At 36.1% G+C, this 24,062-nt stretch overlaps 3 protein-coding genes across 3 annotated transcripts; all 3 read right to left on the bottom strand.

The window, feature by feature from the left end:
• Positions 1-1,931: 1,931 nt before the first annotated feature.
• Positions 1,932-8,453, bottom strand: LOC132130372 (probetacellulin-like). The gene is made up of 6 exons (XM_059542070.1): positions 8,211-8,453; positions 7,695-7,781; positions 5,352-5,469; positions 5,119-5,265; positions 4,875-5,008; positions 1,932-2,080 (listed from the first exon to the last, which is right to left on the bottom strand). The coding sequence occupies exons 1-5, from the start codon at positions 8,248-8,250 to the stop codon at positions 4,876-4,878; spliced, it is 525 nt and encodes a 174-aa protein (XP_059398053.1). The 5' UTR covers positions 8,251-8,453; the 3' UTR covers positions 1,932-2,080; position 4,875.
• A 2,633-nt stretch (positions 8,454-11,086) lies between these two features.
• On the bottom strand, positions 11,087-16,218 carry LOC132130165 (heparanase-like). The gene is made up of 12 exons (XM_059541838.1): positions 15,869-16,218; positions 15,643-15,782; positions 15,182-15,310; positions 14,171-14,344; positions 13,874-14,045; positions 13,691-13,738; positions 13,486-13,579; positions 13,253-13,359; positions 12,374-12,488; positions 12,127-12,251; positions 11,891-12,043; positions 11,087-11,526 (listed from the first exon to the last, which is right to left on the bottom strand). The coding sequence occupies exons 1-12, from the start codon at positions 16,084-16,086 to the stop codon at positions 11,367-11,369; spliced, it is 1,635 nt and encodes a 544-aa protein (XP_059397821.1). The 5' UTR covers positions 16,087-16,218; the 3' UTR covers positions 11,087-11,366.
• A 262-nt stretch (positions 16,219-16,480) lies between these two features.
• Positions 16,481-23,509, bottom strand: LOC132130480 (helicase POLQ-like). The gene is made up of 18 exons (XM_059542192.1): positions 23,318-23,509; positions 22,658-23,237; positions 22,377-22,555; positions 22,046-22,246; positions 21,443-21,515; positions 21,256-21,353; positions 21,080-21,178; positions 20,825-20,970; positions 20,018-20,257; positions 19,777-19,918; positions 19,589-19,693; positions 19,286-19,496; positions 18,907-19,064; positions 18,400-18,486; positions 17,855-18,040; positions 17,622-17,735; positions 17,365-17,499; positions 16,481-16,688 (listed from the first exon to the last, which is right to left on the bottom strand). The coding sequence occupies exons 1-18, from the start codon at positions 23,507-23,509 to the stop codon at positions 16,605-16,607; spliced, it is 3,030 nt and encodes a 1,009-aa protein (XP_059398175.1). The 3' UTR covers positions 16,481-16,604.
• Positions 23,510-24,062: the final 553 nt, after the last annotated feature.

Raw genomic sequence — 24,062 nt, 5'->3', positions numbered from 1 at the left:
ACTAGGGCAAAAAACAAACAATAAAGTAGATGGAACATTTCCTGGAAACATGATCGGTGGACAGTTTATTCTAGTTAAGCACCCTTACACATTCCATTGGCATTTTCCACCATGGTGTGAAGAAATGATCGGTTTATGTACCATATTCACATTGTTTACAGAACACAATGCAAGCATTTACAATACCACAAAAAAACAAAAAAAAAAACAACAACTACTAACTGGAAGACCTACAGAAAATTGTTTCTTGTGTAACATTACAGTCATAAAAATACTGCCATGTGCAAGTTCAAAAAGACATTTTATGTTATGAAGCAAATAGAATTTGAACTACATCTAAAATATTTTAAATCTCAAAAAAAAAAAAAACCTATCAATAAAGACAAAAAGTCTCACTAATGGTAATTTCACAACTTAAAAGTGACTTGACATTCAGCCAAGTATGGTGACCCATACTCAGAATTTGTGCTCTGCATTTAACCCATCCGAAGTGCACACACACAGAGCAGTGAACACACACATACACTGTGAGCACACACCCGGAGCAGTGGGCAGCGATTTACGCTGCGGCGCCCGGGGAGCAGTTGGGGGTTCGATGCCTTGCTCAAGGGCACCTAAGTCATGGTATTGAAGGTGGAGAGAGAACTGTACATGCACTCCCCCCACCCACAATTCCTGCCGGCCCAGGACTCAAACTCACAACCTTTCGATTGGGAGTCCGACTCTCTAACCATTAGGCCACGACTTCCCTTCATCCCAAAATATATGTGACCACCCTACATATAGTTTGGGTCACAAATTTAATTATTTATATATATTTCATTTTTATTTTTACACATTACTTTCTATTTACATGTATGTATATAAGTTTTATTTTAATTACTTAAATATATGATGAGTTTGCACTGTGTAGTTCAGCTGCATTTTCTGAACTCTGGGTGACAGTTGAGAGAGTAGAGTTACCATGACGATTGCAGCGCATCCTTAGACAACAAAGAGGACCGTTAAGGAAACAACTAATTCTTGTCTCTCTCTCTCATTTAATCTCAAGGTTAGTTAAATTAATTAATTGTCATACCAAACTGTAATTTACATGTTTTAATGTTCAAACAATTTGTTATTATTTATTTTATTAATAATTTTAAGACACTTACAGTATGTCATAGAAAAGTTTACTCATGTATGACTTACCTGAAATACTTAAGTTGTTTTCTTAAGATAACATACTTACCTGAATTCAGGCCAGTTGTAAGAATTAGGGGATTTCTGTACATTCGGTTAAGGTTGCTATCATTTATTTATTGTTTATTTGATCTATACAGTGTGTATTATTTTTTACCAACATGTTTATGAATAATTTTGTGATTCAAAGTGTCTTACTTACTCTGAAATACAAATGTGTATCCGTATTAAAAGACAACAAAGAGGACCGTTAAGGAAACAACTAATTCTTGTCTCTCTCTCTCATTTAATCTCAAGTTGATTACTGCTTACAGTCTTCCCGACTGCCCGAGATCTGTAACATATACACCAAACAAAACATTCTGTTTGTACATGTTAATAAATAAATTAATAAAAAAAGAGAAAATGTTGGTCCATTAATGTCGGGAGAAGTACTTCCTTAAACTGTTGAATCATATAACAAATTATTATTTACCTTAATATCTTATTTAGTCAAATCCAATATAGCACCCCCCCCCCCCCCAATATTCTGTGCTTCATATGCAATATAAACAGGACTATATTTAAACCAACATAAATCGGCTTTGTTTGCATTCAGCATATTGCAAGCTATCAATTATTTGAATTATGATACACTTTCACATTACAGCCATTCTGAAGGCATATACATTCAGATCATCTCCCACTTTTCTTCGGAAATGTCTGAAAATAAATTGTTGTATGAAGAATGGAGGAAACGGTAGCACATAGAATGGCAAAGGTTGCCTGACACACCATTTCTTCAAAGTTCATTTAAAGTCCACTCAGGATTACTGTAAAGCACTGATTTCATCACTCGGCAGGACAACTTCTTTTCACACCACAATCAGGTCACTGGCAGGATCACTTCACTGTTTCACTGAAAGAAAAAGATCATTATAACCATCTATTTGAGCTAAAAGTTGATCTGACTGCCTGGCAAACAAGCTCTGAACAGTGACAATAATCACACACATCAGACATTTTGCTTATTGTTTCCAAACTTTCCCTTCTAGAGCCAGCAGTGTGCTTCTAAAATGCTAGAGGATGACAGGTCAGTGCCCTTGTACTGTATGGAAAGACTGCCACATAAAGGCTAGCCAATTTTGTCAGATGCAAATATAGAAAGAACATACACAAAACTAGGCAAGATAAAAGAAAATATGACTCATACTTTATTAAATACAGGTTCACTTGGAACAAAGAGAAATATGGTTTGTCCTGACCACAGTGCATTTTATGCAGTGTATTATTGGTTGCATACACTGCATGAAATAATAGAAAAGGTTAGGGCTGATAATTAATCGAAATTAAATAGACAAGAATTGACACAAGATTTAACTACTTACATTGATTCAACGTGACTAATAAACTCATGACTACAGCAATATGTGGTTTATCTGAGTTCTTATGATTATAATTTATCATAATAAAGTATATCTATAATGAAATACTAATCGACATTATCACTGCTTAGAATACAATGAAATATTGTGCGCCTCTATTTTAAGAAGCCACATCATCTCACAGAAGGATTTATTTAAAACACTGGACTGATGTTATAAAATGAATTAGGAGTTAAAACATGTTATTAAATGTGGTATTTTCATGTGCTCTCAGATGGAGCAGCATTTACTACACGGATCCATGGTTCACAGAGAAGATAAGCAACCAGCTACGATTATGAACGCGATTTTTCATAGCTTGTCAGAGAACTATGGCTCGGTGTAGTACATGCTGCTCCATCTGAAAGCAGGTGATGGAGATTTACTGCTTATCACAGAACCGGCTTTACTGACTAAATTTGCATGACAATCGCAATTTTTTGCATTCGGTTAATCGTGCAGCCCTAGAAAAGGGCATTTACCACTAAAAAAAACACATGAAACTATTTTTAAAGATATTTTGTTTTGTACAACCCGAATTCCGGAAAAGTTGGGACGTTTTTTTAATTTTAATAAAATGAAAACTAAAAGACTTTCAAATCACATGAGCCAATAATTTATTCACAATAGAACATAGATAACATAGCAAATGTTTAAACTGAGGAAGTTTACAATTTTATGCACAAAATGAGCTCATTTCAATTTTGATTTCTGCTACAGGTCTCAAAATAGTTGGGACGGGGCATGTTTACCATGGTGTAGCATCTCCTTTTCTTTTCAAAACAGTTTGAAGACGTCTGGGCATTGAGGCTATGAGTTGCTGGAGTTTTGCTGTTGGAATTTGGTCCCATTCTTGCCTTATATAGATTTCCAGCTGCTGAAGAGTTCGTGGTCGTCTTTGACGTATTTTTCGTTTAATGATGCGCCAAATGTTCTCTATAGGTGAAAGATCTGGACTGCAGGCAGGCCAGGTTAGCACCCGGACTCTTCTACGACGAAGCCATGCTGTTGTTATAGCTGCAGTATGTGGTTTTGCATTGTCCTGCTGAAATAAACAAGGCCTTGAAATAGACGTTGTTTGGAGGGAAGCATATGTTGCTCTAAAACCTTTATATACCTTTCAGCATTCACAGAGCCTTCCAAAACATGCAAGCTGCCCATAACGTATGCACTTATGCACCCCCATACCATCAGAGATGCTGGCTTTTGAACTGAACGCTGATAACATGCTGGAAGGTCTCCCTCCTCTTTAGCCCGGAGGACACGGCGTCCGTGATTTCCAACAAGAATGTCAAATTTGGACTCATCTGACCATAAAACACTATTCCACTTTGAAATAGTCCATTTTAAATGAGCCTTGGCCCACAGGACACGACGGCGCTTCTGGACCATGTTCACATATGGCTTCCTTTTTGCATGATAGAGCTTTAGTTGGCATCTGCTGATGGCACGGCGGATTGTGTTTACCGACAGTGGTTTCTGAAAGTATTCCTGGGCCCATTTAGTAATGTCATTGACACAATCATGCCGATGAGTGATGCAGTGTCGTCTGAGAGCCCGAAGACCACGGGCATCCAATAAAGGTCTCCGGCCTTGTCCCTTACGCACAGAGATTTCTCCAGTTTCTCTGAATCTTTTGATGATGTTATGCACTGTAGATGATGAGATTTGCAAAGCCTTTGCAATTTGACGTTGAGGAACATTGTTTTCCACAATTTTTTTACGCAGTCTTTCACAGATTGGACAGCCTCTGCCCATCTTTACTTCTGAGAGACTCTGCTTCTCTAAGACAAAGCTTTTATAGCTAATCATGTTACAGACCTGATATCAATTAACTTAATTAATCACTAGATGTTCTCCCAGCTGAATCTTTTCAAAACTGCTTGCTTTTTTAACCATTTGTTGCCCCCGTGCCAACTTTTTTGAGACCTGTAGCAGGCATTAAATTTTAAATGAGCTAATTAAGTGGATAAAAGTGTAAAATTTCTCAGTTTAAACATTTGCTACGTTATCTATGTTCTATGGTGAATAAAATATTGGCTCATGTGATTTGAAATTCCTTTAGTTTTCATTTTATTAAAATTTAAAAAACGTCCCAACTTTTCCGGAATTCGGGTTGTATGATAAACAATTATGGTAGTGTATTGGGTTGCCACTTGATATCCAATGTAAAATCTGAGTCCTGAATCATATGAGAGTTTGGCTGAATAATCTGAATAGTAAGTGCCCCGTTGCACAATGTACTTAACGTAAACTGAATGAAGCAAGAGAAGAAATGAACACACTCACTTCATACAGCATGTGTGTCAGATGTGTCAAACGGAGCAGCTAAAGCTTCACGTGTGTTTAGTGCACCGAGCTTCTCATTTTCATCACTTGTTTGCTTTTTTCTCTTCTTTCTTCTACATGGTTTATATCGTTTGCTGTAAAAAAAAAGGGACAAGAAGACAAGGGAAAAAATCATTCAAGGTTAAACACACTGAAGATTGATTCTGTTAGGCTATGAAAGTATTAATAACGTAACATCACTCACTGTGTACAGACACATATGAAGATGATGAGCAGAATCAGAAAGATCAATCCTGCGACCACACATCCGATGATAATTTTCCTTCGCTCTCCTACATGGTAATCAAGATCAAGATAGTCACACCTAGAGCCAATATATCCTGCTTCACATCTGTGCAAAAAAATAAAAAGTAAAATAAATAAAAATCAACATTTTCATATCTGACTGGTTGAGAGATGGACAGGTCGAAGTCTCACCTGCATGAAGGAGTGTTCTGCTCCTTTAAAAATCTGCAAACACCATGGATACAGTAATGCTTGTATTCTGTTGGACACGTAGAAAAATGCCCACTCCATTTGTGCTCATCATTTGAATCTAGATTTGATAGATTACACACATTATATATGCATACGATTTTTGAGTGTTTCTGAAAGACTCTTCCCAAGGCTGGATTTATTTGACCGTAAAAACAGTAATATTGTGAAGTATTATTACAATTCAAAATAACTGTTTTCTGTTTTCATAATATATTCCAGTGATGGCAAAGCTGAATTTTTTGTCCTATGATCCTTCAGATATCATTATTTGCTGCTCAAGAAACACTTATTATTATAATCAATGTTGAAAACAGTCGCTGCTTAATAATTTGTGGAAGAATTGATACTTTTTTTTCAAGACTCTTGGAAGAACAGAAAGCTCGAAAGACTTCACTGACACTCTTAAGGTGAGACACTGCAGGCAAAAACAGTGTTTTTTCAAGCACCTGTCAATTTTGAGATTTTGGGCTTTTTGGTTTTTCATAAAGTGCTTTTTCAAACTAGTGGAAGGAAAACATCCAAAAGACACTGTTAAGTGTTTCTTTTATAGCACTTTATCTGTTTGTGTCAATAGATTTCAATTACAATACATATTTTTAAAGGCCGTTTTCTCAAAATGAGTTTTTTCTTCAACACTAAGCCATAAATCTCCACTTCAGTAGCACTTACACACACCAAACTTGACATTTTTATTCCTGTCTATATTCTGAAGATTTTTACAGAGGGATTTGTTCATATATATTTTCCTTGATTATATACAACATTTTATTCCCCCCAAAATTGTGAAAATATATAGTTTTCTGGCTGTTCAAAGTATTTTCTGAATTATGGAGTGACAAAAAAGATAACCAGAATTCCCTCTGTAAAACATTTGACTCTAATATGTCAAAAAAATTAAACAAAAAATTTGAAACTGACTTCATCTAGTGTTCAGATTTTTGTACTAGACATTTATGCAAATTAGCACATATTTCATTAAATAATGCCTCATTTGCATATTTAAACATAACATTTGTGAAAACTTGTAATACAAAAAATGTTTGCAATAATCAATGTAATCAATCAACTGGGTAAGTAAGGTGATAACTATTAGTTATTTTTTTTGCCCTATTCACCTGCAGTGTCTCGCCTTAATCAATTTAAAACATCCTTGTTTAATGAAATTAATCTATTTAGTTGACTGGTAAGTAAAATACAGTGGGAATTGACAAATACTAAATTCTGGCCAGTAATTATGTTCATGCTATAGGCTGATATACAATTTAACTATTTATATATTCTATACTTTGTCTAAATAAAATTAAAAAATACACCAAAAACTAAAATCAGTCATTTAAAAAGATGAATATAGGCATGTATTGCTGTATATAAAATACTGCATGAAAAAAAATATATTCACTTTGAGATTTGTTAAAGATTACATTTACCAGTGTTATAAAAGCTGTTTGTGTTTATAAAAAAAAACTTCATGTGAATGTTAGCTAATGACAAAGATGGTAAATATGAACATACACAATAAAGATCCTGTATCGATCAATATAATACATGTTTTAAAAAAAAGCTCTAACATCAGAGATAAATAAAATAATATCTATATATTGTGGATCCTTATAATACATAGTAACTAAACCAGGGTTGTCTGTTTACCTATTTACAATATTATGCATGTCATTATACAAGCTAACTGTAAAAGATAAACTGTGGTCTATAATCACTGAAACTGGAGCTTTAACTTCAGAATGAACTAAAAATTGAATGGAAAAGGATCTAATTACCACCTCTGGCAACATGTAACAAGATACGAGTTCAGTCAGACAGGATTATTTGCTATACAGAGATGCTAAACTTGAACTTGGGAGCGTTATCGCTTCTTAGATTCAATTACAAGACTTAAAAGTGTCTAAGAAGCTTTGTTATAATCACAACAGCCGAATTTTTCTCAGTGTATGCAAATGCATTTGGCTGAATTCTGTGGTGATCAAATAACACCAGTGAAAATGTTTCATGCCATAAGAAAATCTTTTCATTTAATATTCTATTTATCTCTTCAGCAGGTGGTCAGGCTATCAAGACTTTCATGTCATGCCCCGCGGAAGCCCTTTTTTTTTTTTTTTTTTTACAACACAACAGGGGCAAACACAGTATTAGATCTCACGTATTCCAAGTCATTGGTAGTCAAACTTCACCACTGCTTCAAACTATGCTTTTTTATAGCCTATATATGGAAAATATTAAAGCTTGGCTGGGTTTGCTTATCTCACTAGGGGTGACAATGCTATTTACCTGTGCAGTTGTTGCTGTTGTCATGGTGATCGCTTGGTGTCTTTGTGGTATTCCATTCAGCCTGGGAGTATTTGCATAGGACAACAGCTGAGGGCAAACAACAAAGAAATCACAGGTGGCAACATGCACGTCTCCAGAACTCTGCATTACATTGCTTTGCAGGATTCCAGGCAAATGTTATAGTGGGTTATATAGGCCTTTTGATTGTAGTTACCCTTTGAAATCCCTCCCTCTATGATTAACCAATAGAGTGCCTTCTAATGTTCCAAACTGGCTTCCAGTGCTAAGAATAGAAACTTTCATAGTATTATAAAAGAAGTCTGACACTCAACTGAAGTAAAGACGCACCCGCTGCTGATGTCACGAGCACATTCATAAATGCAAGTAAATAAAAGACGGAAAAGTTGGCAAACGGGTACTTCTACAATCTGCGGTGTCGTAAAATGTTCTATAGATGTTGCAAACGAACAAAACACGGTGAAAGGCGTTGAATAAACCAACAATGGTGGACAGTACCTGTTATTATTCCTAAAATGAACCTGCGCGTCCTGTCCATTTTGTGTTGCAGATCAAGCCGAAGACTTCCCTCCCTGTGTTGCTTCAGAAGTCATGTCCTTCATTTTAGAGAGATTATTTTATTGAACAACAACACCGAGTTGCTAAAAACTTTCCAGCAGCCTTCCCAAAATTAACCTGCGGGTTTCCTCAAGTTTAGAGGGGAGTGACGGATTGGATGGCGATTACTACTTGGATTATTGAACCGACCGCGTGTGGGCGGCGCTAGTGAGTTTTCTCCGCCCTCATTTACGACGGGCTTTTAGATTAGTTTAGATTAGTTTGACAGAGATGTTTAGCTATAATATGTGTTTACTATAATAGCATGTGAATGCTGCCATATTAATGAATACATGTATTTACATACTTTATGATGCATACATTTTTTTTTTAGGAATAATGGTTTGATAGTAAAAAATAAAAATAAGTCAGTCCTATACTTTAAAGCATCTATTGGAAACCCCTGAGCTCTGAAACGCATGTATAGCCATGGAATGGCAGCAAGGTTTAGAGGGAGCCTAAAGCATAAAGATTTTTATTGAGTGCCAAAAAAAAAATCAATGACCCAGTATCACACAATATAATCTTGATGTGGAGGAGTACCATCTCTGAAACCTCGATGGAAGAAGAAATACAATCTTAGGAGAAAAATGAAGAAGAAAAAAAAATCAAGAGTAGAAAGTTTTCACATAATTGAACTGCAAGAGGGTCAACAAACAATTTGAGAAAGAATATATGTGTAAAATGAATTAAGAGCTGTCAAAGTTTATGTGTCATATGTTACGTATTTTTATGATTTATTAACATATTTACAGATTATTATTATTTTTTTTTATAAATTAAATGATGAAAAATTAAATTAACAAAAATAAAAGTAAAAAGGAGAAAACGCATGTCATATTCTTTGTGCCCTTGGAATCAGAAAGTTCAAAACCCCTGGTTCACTGAGTCATTAGAAATACTTCAGTCAGGGTTGCCCAAGGGGTAGCCTACATCTCTGACTCTCCCTAAATCCCCTTAAGTTTCCAGACGGCACCTCTTAATGAAGCTGAGAGGGCTCTGTGGACACAGCACACTGCTGGAGTGAGGACTTGTGTTCACTGGCCGTGGGATATCTCATGGGAGATGGAGAAGATGTGTGACTGGCACTCAAGCCAGGGTTGCCAGAGTTTGCTCTCCTCGTCGCACACAAGTCACGTATTATCAAGGGTCACTGCAAACAATGACCCCTTCAGCATCTGCCATGCTCAGCTTAGCACATACACGGCAGAGTTTACTGTGCTCATTCATGAGAGAGCCACGTAAACTGTGATTATATATATATATATATATATATAAATATGATTAAAAAAAAAACAAATTGGATCAAATAGAAATAGAGCTAGTGTTAGATGGTCAAGTTATTTTATTTTTTATAATAAATCATAAGAAAACAAGTAGAACAAATAGAATCGAGAGTGCTGGTGTTAGAGGGTGAATAAATAATAATAATAAAATAACACAAGTAGATAGAATAGAAATAGAAGAAATGTTAGTGTTTGAGGATCAGGTGTAGATGGAAGTGATGTGTTTTCAGCCATTTCTTGAAGATGACTAAGGACTTGGATTGATAGCTGCTTGGATCGTGTTAGGCTTTGGGTGTCCGAAACAGTGTATTTAGGTAAAGGGGTTATAAGAAAAATAGTTATGACAAAAAGGGATAAAATGATAACAGAAATTATGACAATATTAATTGAGTCAAAAGTTATGACAAAAAGTCAAAATTATAAGACAGTTATAATTAGCCTACTACATAACTCAAAGTTAGGTGAGAAAACAATTATGAGATAAAAAGTAAAAAAAAATATGAGAAAAGCCACAAATATGACAAAGACTTAATTAAAGGGGTCTTATGATACGATTTCAAATTTTCCTTTCTCTTTGGAGTGTTACAAGCTCTTGGTGCCAAAATTCTCATCTCAACAAAGCTGGATTATGGTTTTTGCAATGAACCTGTTCAACCCTTTGGGGTATATGTCACATAAAAGTAGGTTAAGTATTTATCCCAAACTAAAACCTCACAACACTGAAAATCACCAACAATTAATAATGCTTGTGGTCTATCTTACATGTGTAATGTGGCTTCCAAAATTATTCTTGGCCAATTCAGACTCTCAACAGTGGTTAACATCGCCACCCGGTGAGGAAAACAACCCACTGCAGGGGTTTGTCCATTAGTTTAAGACACAAATTAGGCAAAGAGCAAATAAAATGTTGAATGACTTTCTATTTTTGGAAATCTATGCAAAAGCCATTTTAAAACCCCATTAGCAAACCAACAGGTGGTTGGTTAAATAAAACTGCAGTCATAACTTCCAATCCATATACTGATGGCTTATTTTAGATGAGGCCATGCTTTTTCAAAAAGTTACAATGTTAACGTTAAATGTTTACATGACAAAACCTGTCATGCTTTAAAAATCCTCCCATATATTTAAAAAAATCTAAATCTGTTCACAGATTACACAAGCAGCCAGAGTCAAAGACTATTTATCTGTATTTATACCAGCTGTGTTCTCACTTAGTATCCTACGTTTCAATCCTCTAACATACTCTCTCTGCTACAATCATCATGCACAAAGAGCAACGAGTGCAAGGAGACCTCTTATGATTCTTGAATGCATCAGTTTATGATATATCTCTAAATTTAGCTGAATACACACACGGATGTGACTCACACAGACAGAAAATGACTAAGAATCAAAAGGCTTGATTGATACAAGCGCAGAGGGCTGCATATCTGCATGAAAAATAATCAATCATTTTAACATGTCAAATAAAATCTCCTGACAAATGAGTACAATGATTAAAATCTGTTTATTTTAACAGACGTAAAATAGATTAAATCCAGTGCAAGTTGTTCATGAAATATTAAACAGGTTCTTTGCGGCAACAGCTTGATACTTGTAATAAATATGAATTTTCATAAATAGAAAATGTTGATTTTATATTAAGAGACTGGTTCATTTTATTTTGAGTTTGAAGTTCCCTCACACAAAATAATCTCACAGCCAAATTTTTTTTTTATCACACATTTTGTGTCCCTGAGTCTCCAGTAAAAGCAGTCTTTATGAGAGCTCATTTGCACACCGGAGCTTGTGCTTCAATCAGAACATAGAATGCAAATGAGAACCCAGGCAGCTTGATGTGTTCTCCAGGCGGCAGCTCACGTCCCTTCAGCGGAGGAAGTGTTCGGTCATCAACCATCCTCAGCACTTGTCCATTCAATTTGACTGACCTAGAAGATGGACAAAAAGTGGAATTGAACAATTACAAGGTTGTTACTACAAGAGTTGATGTATAATGTGTATTATAGCTTCCAAGATTTTAGGTTAAAATGCTTATGAATAAATAAGGGAAAGTGTATATCTTAACTGGTCATATTTCTTTACACTTTTATACCACTTTCATCCACATTTCTGACTCATTTTAAACAGTTTTAATAAATTACCTAATAAAATGATTAAATGTTGACTATTAAATGCAGTCTTACTATTAATATGAGGTAATAAAAGTATAGTAAAGTCTAGTATAGCATGTCACTCCAAAAAAAACATTATTGCATTGTACAGTCCAAACATTGTGAGATCATGAGACATTACCTGGAATAAAGACTCTGTTCACCAGCCTCAGATGACTGTAGCACAAATTCTTCAATTGTGCTGTTGGCCATGTGGTCAGGCAGAATAATAGTGATTTCATTTTTGTTTAGGTTTAAGGCAAAAAAGGTCACAGCACCTGGTCTATAATGAGTGCTGAAGAATAAAAAGATACCGTATGAAAAGTTAAAGTCAATGTCTTTAGAAAAAAAATATTGTGAACAAGAGAATACAAGTACCTATTTCTGTTGGTGCAGTGAAGGTATACCCGTATTGGTTTCATTGGTCTTGAATTTATATTAACTTCTGCTTTTAAAACCTCTGGGCCAACAAGCCTTTTGTATAGCAATGATAGCCAATAATCCTACCATAAAATACAAAATGTAATGTAAAGAAAGAATTAAAAATAGGATGACTGACTGGTCCAAGTTCCTGGACTGATCCAGAAGTTATGTAACAAAGATCGAACACATAAGAAACACTTACTGGAAGAGGATCTAGGTTATCATCCACTAAATGGTAAGTGCCAGAACCAATCAACACCTGTCTAATGACGACATCCAAACCAAGTTTGGCAGCAAGTCCCAGTTTGTCCAGCCACCTTTGATAAACAAAACAGATTTAAATATCTATAAATAATAATAATAATAATAATAATAAATAAATAAATATATTGCAATAAATTTATACTTTCATTCAGTAAGGATGCATTACATTGATCAAAGGTGACAGTAAAGACATTTATCATTTTACAAATATTTATAGTTCAAGGAACTACTTCATATTCAAAGAATCCTGACAATATTTTCCACAAAAATATTGAGCACCACAACTGTTTTTAACATTGACAATAAATGTTTCTTGAGGACCAAATCAATATGTTAGAATGATTTCTGAAAGATCATATGACACTGAAGAGTGGAGTAATAACTGCTGAAAATTCAGCTTTTCCACCATAATAAATTATATTTTATAATATATTAAATTAAAACAGTAATTTTAAATTGTAATAATATTTCACAATATTACTGTTTTTAGTTTACTGGTATTTTTTTTATTAAATAAATGCAGACTATACATAAAAAAACTACTAATCCCAAACGTTTGAATGGTAGTTTAATTATTATTATATTTAAACTGTTGAATTCACATTCAATTATAATTACTTAAATGTAAATCATATTATTTTTTAATAAGGACAAGTATAATAATTATGGAAACTTGTATATCACAACCTAGGTCAAACCTGCTATTTCTTTCATTTTCATTGGCATTTTTCTAAACTGATTTGATTGCACATTAAACACACTGGAAGTGTTCATTTACTGACAAATTTTCATCCATAAGTGTTTTTTTTTTACTTACATGAAACCAGCTACAAATGTGTCGGAGAGGCCAACAGCACCTCCACCGTATGCCGAGCTCGTCTCTCCTAGCCAGACCTTCTTCCCCGGAGAAACAGATTCAACTATCTGAAGGCAGAATGTTCATTTCAGTTATTATATCTGACACTGCTCACTGCTGAATGTGATAAATCTGATTGCCACAAAAGACTTTCTATTTTAATATACGTGTATTGCGCAGGATTACTCTGGTACCTCGAGGACCTCTTTAATTTTTGTTCCGAGAGTATCAAGCACTTCAGGGTCAAGGAAATCCTCTAAAGACGTGTCTCGGCCATTCACATAATAGCTGTAAAGAAGAAAAACAAGAACAAGTTCAATACAAAGTAAATTTAATTTATTTTATATTTATTTTTTCAATTTAATTTGTTTTTGTGAAAGGAAGTAAATCATAACTTACTGATGCCAGGTGCATGCAGTTATGGCCTTGGCTCCAGTCTCCAAAAACCTATAAAAGTGAACAAGTTCAACCATGTTACCATTCTTCGATACCCAAATACATTAGTAAGACTGATGGTGCAGACAAGATGCATCTCTGAAAGTCCATTACAAAATTGAAGAACTGTTTTTTCTGGACACTTACCCAGTTAACAAATATTTGCGGTGATCTCGTGGCTGACCTACATCTGGTCCATATAGTCCCGTTGAGTGGTAGACCGCAGATTGCTGAAGGATTTGATGCAAATGGACAAAATCCTGACCGAGCTGGTACCCATCCACTCTGATTCCAGCTTTCTTCTCATAACTGTTGGGTTCTAAATCAACAGATTTAATGCTGAAGCATCAACTTAAATAATAACAGATAATCATCTAAAAATTGTAAGGCAATTCAAAACAGATGCATGTGTACAAAAATCTAACGAAATATCCCAAATCGTACCATTCCCCAGTTCCCAGGACATCGCATACTGTCTGGACTCACAGTACTTCAACAGCAGTTCTGCGTTTGTGCTGTCCCATGTGTTTTCACTGGTTCGGAGCAAAGCATTCAAACCGAAGATTAGGTCCAAACCAGAGCAGTTCGCAAAAGCGTATAGCAGATCGACTGCATATTCTGTGAGAAACACAGACACTTGACTCTTCCATTCACAATAGTGATCAGTGAAAATCTGAGTACATTTACAAAAAATATAGCTTTACATTTTCTGACACGTACAAATGTGGGTCAGCAGAACTTATAACTGTCGAGATCTGAAATCTGAAAACAAATTTAAATAGTTGCGAAAGAATGTTGTTTTGCTATTGCATCTCGACTACACTACTGTAACTCTTTATATGTTGGATTGGATCAGTCATCTCTTCATCTCTTACAGTTAGTCCAGAATGCAGCAGCTCGTCTTCTAACTGCGACTAAAAAGCTTGACCACATTACCCCAGTTTTAGCCTTGCTCCACTGGCTTCCTGTCCATTTCGGGGATTGATTTTAAGATTTTATTGCTTGTTTTTAAGATTAAAATGGATTGGCACCACCTTATTTATCAGAGCTTTAACATGTCCACACTCTTGTCAAAGTGCTAAGCTGGTCCAATCAGATGCTCCTCGACATTCCCAGATCCAGGTTAAAAAATAAAGGTGATCAAGCTATTTCAGTGGCTGCTCCTAATGTCTGGAATAGTCTACCTGTTCACATAAGAACAGCTCGGACTACTGAGATTCGTTGCTTAAGACCCATCTGTATTCCTTAGCTTTCATTTCTGTGACATTTGTATTGTGTTTGTATTGTTTATTTGTTTGTTTTGTTTGTGTTTTCTGATATTGTTGAGCACTTTGGTCAACCATGGCTGTTTTTTTTATGTGCTATATAAATAAAATTGAAAACTGAAATTGCTGTACTAACTCATGATAAATTCCCCATTGGATAATAATTTAAAAGAAGTGAAATTTAACTTACCAGAGAATTTTGTCTTTCTGTATTTTCCCTCTAGTTCTTCCTGAAGTAAGGTCTTTGACTGTAGGACCCATTCTTGCTTTAACCTATTTTCCAACAATGGAGGCAATTCAAGTCTCTCACATAATTTTTCTGTAAGAATAACAGTAGATGTGGCTGATTAAATAAATGCAAACATTTTTTTATATATATCTATAATATATATATATATATATATATATATATATATATGGGGGGGGGGGGGGAAGAGAGAGAGAGAGAGAGAGAGAGTCATTGTTTTCATTCTCATGAATACAAAGGTATAAGTGTCCAAATAAATGTAGGTGCATTGTATGATCAGGGTGTTTATGTGAATGATTTTATTGTTCCCTCATTAAAGCAAAACCAGAATCATGCTGTTGAAGTCAGATGACAAAAACCACAGTCAGCTTTCTCATGATGAGAAGCTAAGTGACAGAGGTTACCTAGAACAGCGCTGCTGCTGTTGTCTCTCGCTTGAAAATATCTTCCGCGTGGATTGAATTTCATAAAATCCTGTTTGGTACCTCCAAATCGCAGAAACGCTGGGATCAAGGCTTTGGCGAGGGTTCTTAACTTTGGTGAACTGTAGAAACACCATCACTCCTATTAAAATTACATCACAACTTCACTCATTTGAGGTCCGCTTTAAGAAGAGTTAACGTTACTTACTTCAGTAGGTTCATGAACTTCTCCTCGGCGATTAAACTCGCATCTATAGCCACAGAGAGAAACCTTTCGTCCACCCGTCGGGCCACATGGGACAGATCCAGGTCAAGACGTACGGACTGTACATCATCAACAGAGATCACTGTTTTTGCTCCGACATACAATGCGCCAAAGAAAGCAAGAGCTACAATCGTGGAACCTGCTGTGGCCGCAGACTTCATCGGTTCAAATAATGCCACCTATCAGATTACCAACAGTAAATCGTCAGAACACGCGCTCATCCAAAACACACAGACGAACTATTTATTTTTATTTACTTGTTGTTTATGTTTTTTGGCACCATCAAAGGTTCTTCCTTCCTTCTTTCTTGTTAGACCAATTCATGACACTTTTTTTAAATATCTCACGCTAGTGACTGCAGGCGTGGCTTCACGCGGATTCTTTTTTTTTTTTTTTTGATTGGCTGAAACCGTTTTATAGTCTATGACTGGAACTCACAACATCAAAGGCAGCGCTGGAATTTGTTTCTCCTTTGTGGCTGACTGGTTATAAAGTATTTATGACCAAATAACACATGATGATGATCATGGAAATGAGTAACAGATGCTACTAAAAAGAGGTTACTTCCATTTTTATTTCAGCCAGACATGTAGGCACAAAATATTTTACATAATGCCAGGCTGATTATTAAATAATATGCATGTCTATGTACATCATATAAATAAAAATAAACACAAATTTACAAAGATGGGAGATCAGATGGCAGCATAAGCAGGTCATCAACCTCCTCCTGCAAGGCCTCTGCTTTCTCTTTTATTAACATCTGAAAATGAACATTGAGACAGTTAACATGAATAAACAAGTGTTTTTTTTTGTCGCATATATGTGCATCTTAAAAGGATAGTTCAACCCTCATGTTATTCCAAACCTGTATTACTTACTTTCTGACGTAGAACAAAGAATCTCCTGAATTTCCTGGTCAGTCTTTTTCATGATTTGACAATAAATAGTGACCAAAAAATGTTCAGAATCACTAAAATCATCATAAAAGTAGCATTGACACACTCCGAGGAAGGCTGAAGGCCCAAATGCATCAGTGTGCAGTGTTTTAGTCATTTTAAATAATTATATTGTGATGTCCATAATGGGAATAAAGGCTTGTTAACTTTTTTGGACCAGAAAAAGTGCATGAATTCCTTTCTTTAATAAAAGTAGCCTTCTTATCCATATGGTAGTGATCATGTGAGGAAATAAATGTATGATGCCTTTATGATGATTTGATCTTTTTGAAAGCCAACATCAACATTTGATGTCAATGCATGAAAGAAGAGAAGAAGAAGAAGAAGAAAAAAACATTCTTCATAATTTCTCAAGTATGAAAGTCATGCAGGTTTGGCTTGAGGGTGAATCAATGAAGACACTTTTTATTTTGGATGAACTTAAAAAGAAAAGATAAGCTGGAAATATAATGTTGCTCTATAGAGCAGCATTGTACTTACTTTTGCTGATGCAATAATTTGATTTGCTTGTCTTTTGAAGAGGTTTTCAATAGTTTGGACCAGAATTTGTGGATCTGCGTTGGCAAGATGTGCCAGTGTCTTGTAACCAGCATTATACAACTGCTTAGCACGATGCTGAATTATAAGAAATGAAAGAAGAAAAAATAAAATCACTCAAATCGAGCTCTCCAGCAAATGTTCTGGTCATAGTTATTTTAAAAAGACTGACAGTCAAGATGAGCAGCAAAAACACACACCTCCATGACTCCAGCCACCTCCATGAGTGGAATGAGCTCGGCCTGCACACAGTAAGTCAATCTACGAGTCAGCTCTGAGAGAAGAGCCTTATAGGCCCAAAACTCCTCTAGCTCCTGGAATGGACAGAAAAAACTCATAGTATTCCCATCCTTTTATGAATGTAAGATAGGAACAGATGTAGATACTGTATGTCATCTGAGATGTCTTAAATGATGCGTGGATGTGCCCTAACCTCAGTGAAGTGCAGCACGGAGGAGCCAAATGCAGAAGCTGAGCTGAGAAGAGTCTGTACGAAGCCTCTGGTCAGCTGGAATCTATCGGATATGTTCCACAGGTTTGTCTCCTTCAATAGGGAGTACAGCACCAGAGCCAGATACAACCTATTCACTACCAAAATGTCCACAGACTGAGACACAGAAAAGAGAAAACAGGAACAAAAACCATCACTGTGAAATCTAATTCTAATGATGTTTCATTTATGTCACAGTAAACCTTTATTTTTCACCTCAGGAACTTAAGGGTTAAATGTTAATGCTGTAGATTTAGCATTAACACGCTGTAATCCTTTAAGAGGATAAGGATATTAGTGGAACTATATTCAAGACACATTAAAACATTTTTTTTTTTACAACATTCTTGCTAATTATATCTTTTTTTCAGCCATTTTAGGCTTATTATACCTATGCTGTTCAATCCCAAACAAACAAAAAGTTGTGAATTACTAGGATGGTATTCTGCAATATGAAAGGAATGCAGTTCTGCCAACCTTCCTCACGCTTTTCCCGCTGCCATTCTAGCCACAAAACTTTCAGGAACCCCGACTGCAGTGGCCATCTTCTGCTCAGCAGCTGACAAATTTGTAAACTGGTACAATGAAACATTTGAGGTATGAATACAGGGTTGAGACTAAAGTAGAAGATAACACTGTCATTAATAAAAACAAATTGCATAAAAACACTGATGCCTTAAAATATAGCCTTAAAAGTGGTTTAGTTAGTAATATGCACTACTGTTCAAAGTTTGGGGTCATTAAGATTAGATCTTAAGAAATTAATATTTTTATTCAGCAAGGGTGCATTGAATTGATGACAGAGACAGTAAAGACATTTATAATAATATTATTTTTTTTACTTTCTATTCATCAAGGAATCCCTATCAAATAAATGCAACCTACGGTGAACATAAGAGGATTCTTTCAAAAACATGACATAAACCTTCCCAAGTCCAAACTTTGGAGCGGCAGTGTACCACTAAAATTGATTAAACTTGACGAAAGCATCCCACCTGCCTGAAGTAGATCATCCAATCTGGCTTGCATTGATGCACCATATCATATGGAGTGACCAGATAAACTAAGTGAAGAAAACTATTGAGGAGTAAACCCTCCAGCCCTTTTGATAAGTCTCGGTAAAGCAGATCACAGCAGCTTAGGTCTACTGAACCTGGAACAACAAGTACCAATTTAAATGGAAACATTACAAAAGGGAGGCTCTGAAAAACCAATAATAATAAAAAGAAAGGTTAGAAATGTTTCTTCTGCTAATGTATAATTTTTAAACTGGGTCATATTGCCACCATGTGGCAAATGAGTAAATATATAGAATCATTTCTCACTCATCGAAACATTACATTATTCAAATCCTTATGCCATGTTTGGTTTTACCTTTGAATGTTGCTCTCCCCAGCCTGGTGATTTGGAGAATGGTTTGATTGTGTACATCAGCAGAGACCTCGATGAGGCTCTTCTGCTTCAGTGTCTCTATGGACTCGACTGTAAGATCCCACAAATTCCTCTCTGGACTGACCTGAGCCTCCTGCACACTAAGCAGTGTGCCTTTTATGAAATCCCTCACTTGTTCTACAGTTGTAGTTATCTGGAAACAAATGAAACACATTACTCTTTGTATTTCTAGACTAGACATAATTTCTCTTTTTGATGCACATTGCATCAAAACATTTCACATACTTTTAGCCCGATGAGTGACAGGACAAGACTGAGGAGGCCCCTTCCTCCATCGTGCAGCAGGTTACTGTAACACTTCTCCATTGGTGCAGACAGTAGTTTTTTGGCCTGGGGAGTAAACAGTTGCATGATATATGGTATGATATGTGATATGATATGAGATATGATATTTAAAAATCTGAGTTCTTTACCATATTTATATCTTTGTCCTGCAGGATCAGGATACTCTCACCCATGGCATCGATACCTGCTCGTCCTGCTCTTCCCACCATCTGTTTGTACTGACTTCTCTTTAAAAACTCTGCAGCTACATATGGGGACCGCAGAATCACCCTGAGAAGTAGCACATGCACATGGTTAAGAAACACGTTTCAATCTTAAAAAGATTTGTTTTTACCACTTGTGCTTTCAGATGTATAGACCTAGACAAACCTGCGTGCGGGAAGGTTGATGCCAGCGGCGAGAGTTGAGGTGCAGGTGAGGAGGCAGAGCACCCCTGAGGAATAGGCCTCTTCCACCAACTTCTTCTCATCACTGGTCAGGCCACTGTGGTGGTAGGCCAGGCCAAAGGGCACAATCTTCTGTAGCACAGGACACAAGGATCCATTCCCACTGCTCTTCAGTTCACCCAGAAGAGTGGCTTTCTCTGCCTCCTTGTGTTTCAGAAACTCCCTGGTGGTTTCATTTCATACGTCAAGGAAACAAAAAAGGCATTTTAAAGTTATAGTCCACCCAAAAATGAAAATTCTGAAAATATGTTTTTTTTTTGAAGAATGGTAATCAAACAGTTTCAGGTGCCACTGAATTCCATAGTATTTGTTGTCACTACTATGGAAGTCAATAAGACCCAAAACCATTTGGTTACCAACATTCTTCAAAATATCTTCTTTTGTGTTCTGCAGAAGAAATAAAGTCCTACAGGTTTGGAATGACATTTATTGCTATTTTTGGGCCAAAATATATTTTCGATGCTTCAAAAAATTCTAACTGACCCTCTGATGTCACATGGACTACTTTGATGATGTTTTTATTACCTTTCTGGACATGGACAGTATACCGTGCACACAGTTTCAATGGAGGGACTGAGAGCTCTCGGACTAAATCTAAAATATCTTAAACTGTGTTCCGAAGATAAACGGAGGTCTTACGGGTTTGGAACGACATGAGGGTGAGTTATTAATGAAATAATTTTGATTATTGGCTGAACTAACCCTTTAAGGACTCTAAAGGTCTACTCACTTATTTAAATACTTGCAGATCATTCCAGCTACATTCTCACAGTTCTTCTTAGTGGCACAGAAAATGAGGCAGGACTGGTGAGGGATGACTTCAGTAGCCAGAGCTATGATGCGGTCAGGGTCCATTTTCTGCATTCCACTGGAGTACTGAAAAAGCCCATCGCACAAAGGTTCAATAAACTCAATAGATTGATATCTTATTGAGTTTAAAAAAGCTTAGCACTGTTGGGCTTTGGCCATGACAGTTTATCAATACCTTAAAATCTAGGAGTCTTGAGAAACTGAAGCATGTCTCTTCCCTTGGGTCAACTTCGTATATGCTGTCCTTTATTTTTACATACTCTTTCAGCTCAACCTACAGAATCACCAGTTGTTTATTTGAACTGAGCTGATCAAATTTAAAGCCTTATTAAATCATAGTCACAGTCTTACAGGTCTGAAGTCATTGGTGTAGTTTTCAGCTTTCAGGAAGGTCTGAAGATCTCCCACGTTGCCTAGTGTCGCACTCATACCAATAATTTGGGTGGATTCTGTGGAGAAATAACAATGGAGTCAACCGAATCTGTCATGTGACCATCACACAAATAGAGTACTGCATGTGTGATTTTCATTTACTCACTGCTCGTGTACAGAATCTTTGACAAAGTCATTTCAAGAATTGCCCCCCTGCTCCCATCACCAAGCATATGGAGCTGAAAAAAATAGACATTCATTTAAGAGCTTATATACACTACTGTTCAAAAGTTTGTGGTCAGTAAGATTTTTACTTTTACTAAGCAAGGATGCATTACATTGATCACAAATGGCATTTAAAACATTGTTACAAAAATATATTTCAAATAAATGCTGCTGAATATTGAAAAAAAAAAACACAAAAAAAGAAATATTTATTGACCACCTAATCAGTATATTCGAATGATTTCTAAAGGATTATGTGATACTGAAGACTGGACCAATGGCTTCTGAAAATTCAGCTTTACCATCAAAGAGATAACTTACATTTTAAAATATATTAATAGAATTGTTTTAAACTGTAATAATATTTTATAATATACTGTATGTATCAAAAATAATAAATAAATGTATCCCTGGGGAGCACAAGAGAACTCTTTCAAATAAATCCTACCGGACCCAAACTTTTTGGTAGTGTATCAAAGCAAAACTGAAACCAGTGAAAAATACACTTTTAATAATAATAATAATAATAGTTTGTGATACATACCTCATCCACAACAACCAGGCCAATACTGTCTAGACGGTCATTCTCGATCAGTGAATTGACAAGACTGTGTCCCTTCTCAATAGTTGTGATGTACAGAGAGTTTTTATTTCTTCTCTTGACTGGAGGAAACCTCCCTTTACTGCCAGCATACTCCTCGACCATGAAATCCAACTCAATTCCAAAGCTAGATAACCCTCGAACCTAAAGGCAAATCAATTCATATAAGTGGATTAAAAATACAGTAATAATTATCCAAAACTGCTTGATTTATACTTGATTGCCCTACTGTTTAGATAATACATAAAACATGCATAAGTACATAAACATATACCTTTTCCTGAACCAAGGATATGTATGGCAAAATAAGCAGTGCATCTTTCTTTCTACACAAGAGCTCTTTTAATATGAGAATCTCTGCCACTAGAGTCTTTCCTCCACTTGTTGGTAAAGAATAAATTAGATTTCTCCTTTGTTGCAGTGAATCCAGGCTCAAACATGTTTCCTGCCATTCTGAAACCAAAAGAGAATGGAAAATAACAAGAGGATTCAAACACTGGTTTACCCGATCCCGATAAAGACAAAACTGGAATGGAAAGGATATGAAATACTTACCATACAAATCCTGGATCCCCTTTAATATCAAAATAAGGTCTTTAACTTTGGATGGGAGACCAAAAAAAGGGCCCAGGTCCTGCTCGGCTGATATGGACTCCATGGCCTGCATGGCAAAACTAATTTCTTCAGTCATCACAGCTTCCTTCTGTTGTAGTGTCTTGGAGACAGTACTGGATGTTGCTGCATTGTCTATCAGTACTTTCTTAAGATGGTCTTTCATGCTTCTTCTGGCCTTTGGGGGTGGCTTGTTGACATTGAGATCTGCATGATTGACAGCTGGCCTGGGTTTCATCAGATCAGGGGTAGAAGTGTTATGTGCACCCCTGGAAGGGCTTTTGTGTGGGGTCGTGACAGCTTTTTGAATATCAAGTTGAGAGCTCGGCAAAGCTCTGGATTGTGAATCTCTGAAATCCTCTGCTAAGACTGAGTCTGAAAGATCATCCTCAAAGGCAATCGGAGTCTGCTGGTCGTGGCACTGCCTCATTTGGAGCTCCACATCTTCAAGCTTAGCCAAAAAAGAGCTGTCACCCACAATGCTGTCATAACCCTCAAATAAGTCCTCATTGTCACTGCAGCACTGCTTAATAAAAGAAACACCATTGGCATGATTGAAAACGATGTACATCTTTCACTGAAAGTAAGAAAGGGTCTGCTTACCAGCTCTGTGGCTTTATTCATACTCATGTCTTGAGTATAAGTGTGTCCTTCAACAGTAGAGCATGTAACTGATGTGAAACTGGACCGCTTCTTGGATGGAGTGATGTGACTTCTCAGTCCATCCCTTGATCTCTTTCTTGAGGAAGAGTTGCGCTTTACCACAATCTCGTGCATGTGGTTGTCAGTATACATTACTACTGTAAAGCTACAGGACACTGATTTTACAGCATTGCGTGATAATACTGATTTACTGTAGGGTCAGTAATTGGCACCACAACATACAGACGAAGCTGTTTATTCATCCATATTTAAGTCTGTATGACAGTTCAGTAGCTGACCTTAATCACTAGATCAAAACCACAACATAAAAAAAAACTATTATTACACAAAATAATAGTGAGCGGCGACACACTAACCAATGTTGTTTACCAAAAGCAAGGACTTTCGAAAAGATGAGTGATGGAGATGACCAATAGGAGTTCGCCTTTGGACCACGTGACTGTTAAAGCGTCAAGACGAGAAAAAGGCAGAACAGAAGTCCCTTCAGTCCTGGACAGAAACAGACTTAAGTAAACTCTTCTGGAGAAAAAAAAATAAAAATAAAAACACTACAAACCTTCATAAGCTCTTTATTTATTTATTTATTATAAATGTTACATTAAATTGTAGTTTGCACTGATTCTTTATTAATGACAAGCCATAAAAGCTGATTGCATTGTTTTCAAGAATGCAAAATGATTCATGC

The sequence above is a fragment of the Carassius carassius genome, chromosome 47 (assembly GCF_963082965.1).
Source record: "Carassius carassius chromosome 47, fCarCar2.1, whole genome shotgun sequence".
Lineage (NCBI taxonomy): Eukaryota > Metazoa > Chordata > Actinopteri > Cypriniformes > Cyprinidae > Carassius > Carassius carassius.
This window is presented reverse-complemented; position numbering and strand designations above follow the sequence as displayed.